This window comes from Mytilus californianus, unplaced genomic scaffold (genome assembly GCF_021869535.1).
Source record: "Mytilus californianus isolate M0D057914Y unplaced genomic scaffold, xbMytCali1.0.p SCAF_1, whole genome shotgun sequence".
NCBI classification, from domain to species: domain Eukaryota; kingdom Metazoa; phylum Mollusca; class Bivalvia; order Mytilida; family Mytilidae; genus Mytilus; species Mytilus californianus.
This window is the reverse complement of record NW_026262581.1, coordinates 8537519-8546525: the sequence shown is the minus strand read 5'-3', so window position 1 is coordinate 8546525 and position 9007 is coordinate 8537519. Positions and strand designations below refer to the sequence as shown.

The window sequence follows — 9007 nt, the reverse complement described above, 5'->3', positions numbered from 1 at the left end:
TCTGTATACTTTTTGGTGATGATTCAAAATTTTATTTTTGAGTTATTGAGTATTTTGTAAAAAAAGGGGGAGGGGTTTTTCACATGTCACGCCGTATCTCAAAAACGATTTATGATTATTGCTTAAAATTTTACACACTTCTTAGTTATATTAATCTAAAGATCTGTATACGTTTTGGTTTTGATTCAAAATTTTATTTTTGAGATATTGATTTTTTTTTTAAAAGGGGGGTTTTCACATGTCGCGCCATATCTCAAAAACGATTTATGATTATTGCTTAAAATTTTACACACTTCTTAGTTATATTAATCTTAAGATCTGTTTACTTTTTGGTTTTGATTCAAAATTTTATTTTAGAGATATTGAGTTTTTTGGGGAAAAAAAGGGGGTTTTCGCATGTCACGCCGTATGTCAGAAACTATTTATGCTTATTGCATAAAAATTCACACACAAGAAGACGGGCGTATCATGCGCTCATGGTGCAGCTGTTTATTTGTTATTATCTTAGATATCATTATAATATCTAATATCTAATACTATTAATTATGATTTTAACCTTATTTTACATGATTTCCAAAGCATCAGTAAATACAGGTGAGCGACACAGGCTCTTGAGAGCCTCTAGTTGATCATTTGACATACACTCATGAAATTTGAGATGCTCTTGTCCCACCATGAGACAATGTGTCAATTATCAAGACCAACATCTAACCGTAACTTTTTGGCCTCAAGGTCAGATTATTGATTTTTTTACATACCAGGTACTTTCCATTCCAAAATTTTGAAGTCTTTTTTCATTTGTTATGAATTTAAATGTATAGTTATCACATTTGTTATGAATTTATGTGTATTTTTGTTTCTTTTTTATATATATTTTTTTAGAAATAAAGTTTACATAATTGTTGTTATTTGCATTGATCAAAGATAAGTGTACTTAAATTCATTGTGTTTGTTCAAATAAGATAAAAGTGCTTCTCATAATTCTCAAAGTCTAGAGTTCATATCTGTAGATTTATACTTCATCTATTTTACTTAATGGGTTAATTGATAACACATTTATTTTTAGATGACTCCGAATTATCCTAATAATATGATGCTGTAATTTTGTAGTTGTCCATTAGATCCTTGTTCTATTGATTTCAGTGCAGTAATTATTGATATGTATATATATTATTAAACTTAGCTTTAAAGGGCTATAAAGGATAAGAAAAATCACACATTTATACATGGCATGTTGAATATGTATATTTCAGCCAACTTAAATGGAATTTCTTTTCATTGTGTTCCTGTTGATCAGAGTTTTTAGTACCAAGTCAATGTATTTTGTATGCTCCTTTTTGTATTTGAACTATATTGGAGACAAAGTGACTGAAAATGGCTAATTGGTGTTTAAGTTTCCCTGCCAATATAAAAATAAGAAGATAAGGTATGATTGTCAATTAGACAACTCTCCACCAGAGACCAAATGATGTAGATGGTTAGCAACTATATGTCACTGTACGGCCTTAAAGTATTTATCAGTACACATCCAACTTGCAATAGATTAAGTATAAAAGATCAATTAACAGTCCGAGCAAAACATGACCTTGTGCAATGTCAAAATGTATATGTATAGACAGATAGTCACTACATTTGTTACATGATCATCATCAAACTACCAATTCTGGTTTTTATCTCGCCTGTGATGAGTGTTGCAAAATGCTTTAAACATGGGATGTTACTCTATGGGATGCACCCTTATCAATTTGTATACAGAATTATATTTCAGAAGGCAGAAAAGGTGGATAATCCATATCTTGTGTCCAGATGCGCTATGCTCTGATGTTTCCGTCTGGCATATGTCTGTTATCATTGATGTCATTTTCATGGTTCAGTGACTTTCAAAAAGGTAGGAATCTATCTGTTTTAAAAAAAAGCTTTAATTTCAGCTACAATTATGTAAGAAGATTACTTCCAATTCAAAATATTGCCATTTTAATTGAACATTTAATTTAAAATTGATGTTGCAAAATGAAAGCAATCTGTATCCATCAGTGCTCACAAGCGCTTTGATTATCACATGATTTTTAAAGGCAGTGCTTTAATGCCTTTCTGGTTGCCGGGTTAATCTTTCCTTCCGCGATATCCAACTTATCTACGTGGGGGGTCATTAGGCTCCAAGTAGATCCGGAAATGTTGAATTCTCTCCTCTTCTTATTGTGATATAAAATGTTTTTTGTTTCATTTCATTTACATTGGGAAATAGAGAAACGATCATTGTGTTTTGTTAGTTTTAAAAACTTTTGATATATTTGTATTTTGCATTAAAAGCAGTCAACCGATTGACAAACTAGAATTATTTGAATTCCGTGTGGAAAGAGGTCGGGTTAATTTCGAGTGTTATCTGCAATCTAGATGTTTATAAATAATTTCAGTCGTTGATATAATAATTAAAGGTCGACTGAACATGAATTATATTATACAATTTAAAGCGCTTTTCTGTTTATGCACGTGAACCCGTCTAACATTATTGTTATTTCGCAGTTATATAAAGTAGCAAATTATCGTTCCTGAATAGGTGGCGCCGTGCTAGCCGATCCTGTTCCTCAACTTCCGGTTTCTGCACTGTGCAACTATTTGTACATTTTTAATTAACGATGCCAAGTACTTGTTGTTGTGTACCTGGATGTCATTTAAGAGGAGGACATGCATTTCCAAATGACTTAAAAAGAAGGAAAAGTTGGATCAACGCCATGGCCCATACGCAGATTGGACGAGAACACGATGAGTCCATCTCAATCAGCTGTTGTTTGCAAGGCACATTTTACTGAAAAAGACTGGGTGCAGGAAACTATTCATGGTAAAACTCTATTTTCTTTTTGAAATATATAGTTATATATATAATCGCCATGCGAATAAACCAAAGTCTGTTTACAACCGCAATTAATCGTTTTAGAACAAATGGTGGTGGTTAATTTAAGACGTCATAATTTTTTGGATTACGATTCAATGTGATCTGTTTGAGATTTTTTGGTGATTGCTACAATTATAATGATTTCTTACAAGAGGTATATCATACTGAGAATTATTTTAGCAGTAATTATGCTAATGTAGTAATGACAGGAATGCATAAGCTATGCCTCATAGACTTTCTTGAAAAATATCTATGACAATGTTAACAGGAACAAAACAATGACATGCTCTCATCTATATTATAGTTATTTAAGTACAAACAATGTACGTTTGTTGCATAAGTCTCTCATTGTTTGTCCTTTGGATTTACATAACATACATTGAATCAGGCAAACATAGTTTTATCCAGATTGTAATGAATAAATCTAGTTATGTTCTTATTCAATACTTCAAACGAACATAAAGCATTTACAAAGTAAAAACTCAACACAGTTTTTGGTTATCAGCTCGCCCCGACAGCACAGAAAGCTTCGGTTATCAGCTCGCCCCGACAGCACAGAAAGCTTATTTTTATTATAAACAATAAACAAATGTCCAATTTGCTGTCATCGACCGCTGCCATCACATATAAACACAATCTACAATAGAAAAATGTTCTATAAGTTGAAGAAAAAATCATTTCGATTTACATACATGTATTTTATCAACTATTTTCTACATAACATACTGATTCACATTCCTATGAAGTCTTAATAAAAGGGGTGGGTGGGTGGGAAAACGAACCTTTCTGTCGGATAGGCGAACCTCGAATGACAATTCTAGATATCTTATTATAATTTTAGCGCTAAAATTCTAGCATGAAGTTATCATGATTGATATAACTTAAACCGGTAATAACTTACTGATGGTCCAATCAAATTAAACATAAACATGTTTTGATTTAAACACACGTGTTAAAAGTAAACAAATACACGTGTTCCCGAGTAACCTTTATAAATACATTTATGTTCTTATTCAATACTTCAAACGAACATAAAGCATTTACAAAGTAAAAACTCAACACAGTTTTTGGTTATCAGCTCGCCCCGACAGCACAGAAAGCTTCGATTGATAAAGAAAGGGACATAAAGAAAAAGGGGGGACAAACAATATAAATTACAATCCTAAATTCTTAGATACTGACAATCTGTTGAGTATACTCTCTTTAACATAACCATCTTTGGCTTTATCACTTTTCCATCTCCCGTGTTTCTTAAACAACCGGTCATCTATTCCAGCTTCTGCCGCGGCAGTAGCTCCTCCTGACCTCAAACTATGTAAGCCAAACTGTTTTTTATCAAGACCTAAACTGTCAAGTGCAGATAACAATAACTCTCTGGCTCTGGTGTAAGAAATATGACTACTCTTTCTAAGTTTGTATATATTCAAAGATTTACAATAACAAATAGATCTAAAAATAAAATCATTCGATTCTTCAGGAATGTTAGCTAACTTTAGATAACGCTGAAGTACATCTACCGGGCATGTAATATTCCCTGTTTTTGAAATGACAACATCTTTCCCTTCCCTATATACATCAGTTTTACTCTTGACTAAATGAAGTGTAAGGTAAGTAGGGGAAAACTGTATATCAGACCTTCTCAAGTTAGCTAACTCGGAGAATCTTAAAAAGCCAGCATAGGCTAATAAACACATACATGCTATTCTTACATCTTTTAAATTACAAGTATTATTAGCATATTTACATACAATATTTTTCAAAATATGCGGTGTGATAGGTTCTTTTTTGACAACTGAATGACCTATTTTTCTATGAGCCCCTTCAAGAACAGATGCAACTAGATTATTTTCACTGGGATCAGCAACGCCAGCTAATTTATGTGCCCATTTTATGGCGTAAAAAGCATCATTTAATTTTGAAACCGATTTTGCAGTTTCAGACAAATGAATTAAATATAAAGAAATATGTAATGAGATGCTGGCAATGGTGAAAAAGAATATTGACTAGTCCACTTACACCATGAATTGAAGGCATATCTATATTTCTTCTGAGTACTCGCAGCCTTGGACGAAAGAAGGAATTCTGGTAACTGTTTGAACAAACTGCTGAGATCATTATTAGAGGCAACTTGTGAATTAAAGTCTGACCAATGTCCTACTGAAAAAATATCTGAAAAACGTAAAATTGCAATAACATTTTATATACATATACAGAGGACGAATTATTAGCATATTTCAGATTTCTATACACAGTAAAATATAATATATATTCAAATATTTCAACGCCAGCTACAATATCTTTATAGATACTAGGGCCATAAACTGTAAAACAAATTACCATGCCTGCTAAAATATCATTATAGATACTAGGGCCATGTCAAATAAAAAACCAAGCCTGCTACAATATCATTACCGATACTAGGGCCATGTCAACATAAACACCCATGCCTGCTACAATATACATATACTAGGGCCATGTCACAAACAGACCATGACTGCTACAATATATCTATATATATATTAGGGCCATGTCACAAACAGACCATGCCTGCTAAAATATATCTATATATATTAGGGCCATGTCTAAGATGCATCTAGCAAAACAGCCAAAACTGGCGAACCAAACGGTTCAATTCCGAATATCGTATTCTTATTCGAACCTTGCTTATAAATACCATCAGTATTTTTAAACACAATAACATCTTTTACGTAATCTTGATAAATCAGATGTTTATCGAATATCAAAGGCCAGAATGCAGCAGAAATCCACTTAGGCACAACTAACGTGCCTCGAGCTTTACAAGCTATAATGTGTTTAATCGATCGTATCACAAGATTAATTGGTGGAACTAGCCAATTATTTTCATTGGTCCAAACTTGAGAAAATGCATCAACTGCTTCAGAATCAGGTTGCCAAAATAAGGAGTTAAATCTCATAACTTTTCTATTTTCGACACTTGCAAACCTGTCAATCGAATAAGGACCCCACATATCATTTAAAAAATTGAAAAATATATGTGTGACTCCCCAGTCCTCGAAATCAACCATTTTGCTGATATAATCAGCCTTTTCATTTTCTTTTCTGGGAATCCATTGAATGTCAATTGATATTCCTTTTTGAATGCAAAATGAAAAAATAGATTTTGCTATAACATGAAGATTTTCTTTCATACTTCCCGAATTAACAATTTTGACACAATTTTGATTGTCAGTAAACCACTTTATAGTTTTTCCTGTGAAACTATTCTTAAAAGAAAAAAGGGCCAACTCTATAGCTTTCAGCTCTCTCCATGTGGAGCTTTGTACCGTTTCACTACATGTCCACATCTTATGGAAAATCTTATTTTCTAATTCAACGGTGTATGCACCAGCGGCAATATTACTAGCATCTGAGTATATGACAACAGAAGATTTACTGTAATGACATAAATTACGATAGTTAATCATGGTGACATTTTCTAACCAGAACTTTAACTCTGATAAAACCTCGACGGGTTTGTACCCTGTAATGGGAATATCCCACCCAATTCTACTTTCAATTTCCATGTAACAGAACTTTGACATAATTCTAGCCACATTTCCGATTACGGGAGTCATAGAAATAATTCTACCTACAACCTGAGCTAAAGATCTAGCTGTAACATAGGGAAATTTAGCCAAAATTACATTCAATGAGAAAATCAAATCGTCAACTCGACGTTGAGTAATAGATAATTTGTATTCTTTCGAGTTCCAAACTATTCCCAACCATTCTAACTCGGTAACAGGTTTAAAAACAGACTTCTCCTCGTTAATAAGGAAACCAGCATCAATCAAAGACCTTTTTACGAAGGACGATTGCTCATTACATGTATTTTCATCTGGACTCATGCCAAATCCATCATCTAAATACAAAACAACTTTTATACCGTTTCCACGCCAAAATTTTACTAGTGGCCTCAAACATTTAGTAAAAATGTACGGACCGGTAGTAATTCCGAAAGCTAAAACAGTATAGCAATAAAATTGACCTTCCCACTGAAAACCTAAGAAAGTCTGTTGCTGTGAGCATATGTCTAAGTGAAAATAACCAGATTTTAAATCAAACTTAAACAGATACATATCTTTGTCAAAATATTGTATAGCTAACTTCCAATCCTCAAATTTTATTTTTTCGCGCTTTATGTGTTTATTCAATTGACTCATATCTAAAATAAGTCGTTTCTTACCGGACTTTTGAGTAGCAACACTCAATGGATTTACCACATATGGTTGAAAAGGCACTTTAATTACGCAACCTATTTGAACTAAATCTTCAATTGACTTTGTGACAAATTCAGTATTCTGCCGTGCTGATCTATTATTTCTGTGGTACATTTTAAAAGGTGTATCTATAAATGGAATAACATAACCATTTTTTATTGTATCAAGCACAAAAGGACAAGCACCTATATTTTCCCAATACTTTACATGACAAGCTAATCTACCTTTCACCCCTTTAAATTTATCATATGACTGACAATTTTCAAAATATTGAACTTGATCTAAAAAAGATTCTATATAATCGTTATCAACAAAACATGTAGAAAATTGGTCATTAATAGTGTCTAAATACTTATCATTCACAATGACTGGAGAGTGACGTTCAGGCCCTACTTTACTACTTCTGGTAGGTTGTGGAGTTGCTGTTGGATGACCTGAGACTGGCGAGAAGAGGACAGTTTTTTCTCCAGTGGCCTTGTTGCTTGCAGTAGTGGCACGTGTCGATTGAGCAAGGCTCACGCCTTGCGAAGCTCCCACGAAAGGGCTGTTGCTGATTACGTTGATAATGCTGAGCGTAAGCAGGGTTACCATAAGATTCCGCAGGTTGTTGACGAGGCGGATTTTTTGGGTAAGGTTGCTGGCGAGATTTTGACTTCTCCTTGGAGGTACGGATAGCTCTGGTCTCAGCTTGTCGTATCTTTCTCTCATCTTCAGAATCTGAAGCCACGGCATTGGATTCGTATTCCCTAACGGTTCCCCAACCAGCAGGGGAAGCATCAGCTATGCGTATTTTCTTATTACGGCTTTTGATCTTATCAGTTATGTCAAGAACTAATCTATATGCTTGAGTATTGGAGTTAGGGATGAATTTTGAAAGTTTATTAACAGTGTCTAATAATTCCTCGTTAAAGGTGTACTGAATTCTGTTTCCTTCCCCCTTAAATTTTAGAGTGACGTCCTCCTTAATTTTTCTCTTAAGGCAATCTTGTTCTTGTATGAGTTCAGATTTCAACTCACCTAACTTGCTGTCTAAAATTGTCTTAAAAAGCTCTACAGTATCTACCAAATCAGACGACTTATCAGCTGCTTTATGAATATTAGGTGGCGGTAAACTATTATCTCCTTCGAGTAGTATGTCTTCATTCAATTCCAGACGTGGAGAAGATTCGGACATTTTACCAAGTGGCGATTTAAGAAAAAACGAACCTTTCTGTCGGATAGGCGAACCTCGAATGACAATTCTAGATATCTTATTATAATTTTAGCGCTAAAATTCTAGCATGAAGTTATCATGATTGATATAACTTAAACCGGTAATAACTTACTGATGGTCCAATCAAATTAAACATAAACATGTTTTGATTTAAACACACGTGTTAAAAGTAAACAAATACACGTGTTCCCGAGTAACCTTTATAAATACATTTAATATTTTGCCAGGTAGTACAAAGTATACATTGCTAATGGAAGTTCATTTAATTATCAAAAAACTAATGTTTTATAACCTTTTTCAGGGTGCAAACCCACCATACAGAGACTTAAGTCTACTGCCATTCCCAGCCTATTTTCCTGGACCAAGCAAGAGACTGAATCGTCCGCAAAAAGAAAAATCAGGGCAGTTTCCTGTGAAAACAAAAGAACTAAACTTGATGAACATTGTAGTAGAAATCTAGAGGAAAGTTTTGATTGTAAAGTTGGTTTTCCTGAAGAAGTCATTCATACTAGAAAGGATTTATGACTGTCCACCACCAACTGCCTATGTTTTCAGCAGAGAATTTTGAAATGAAGACACGTGACACAGCCATGCATTTTTATACCGGTTTAGAGTTGTATACTAAATTTTAACTTGTTTTGACCACACTTGGTCCAGCAG

General features: G+C 33.7%; 1 protein-coding gene across 2 annotated transcripts; it reads right to left on the bottom strand.

Annotated features, from left to right (window-relative positions):
• Positions 1–3321: 3321 nt before the first annotated feature.
• LOC127698748 (uncharacterized) lies at positions 3322–8563 on the bottom strand. 2 transcript variants are annotated; one of them, XM_052202419.1, is made up of 3 exons: positions 7101–8563; positions 4910–5062; positions 3322–3530 (listed from the first exon to the last, which is right to left on the bottom strand). In XM_052202419.1, the coding sequence occupies exons 1-3, from the start codon at positions 7909–7911 to the stop codon at positions 3514–3516; spliced, it is 981 nt and encodes a 326-aa protein (XP_052058379.1). In that variant the 5' UTR covers positions 7912–8563; the 3' UTR covers positions 3322–3513. The 2 variants fall into 2 exon arrangements, 1 of the variants encoding a protein (XP_052058379.1); XR_007980948.1 differs by having other exon boundaries at positions 4910–8563.
• Between the last annotated feature and the right edge of the window lie 444 nt (positions 8564–9007).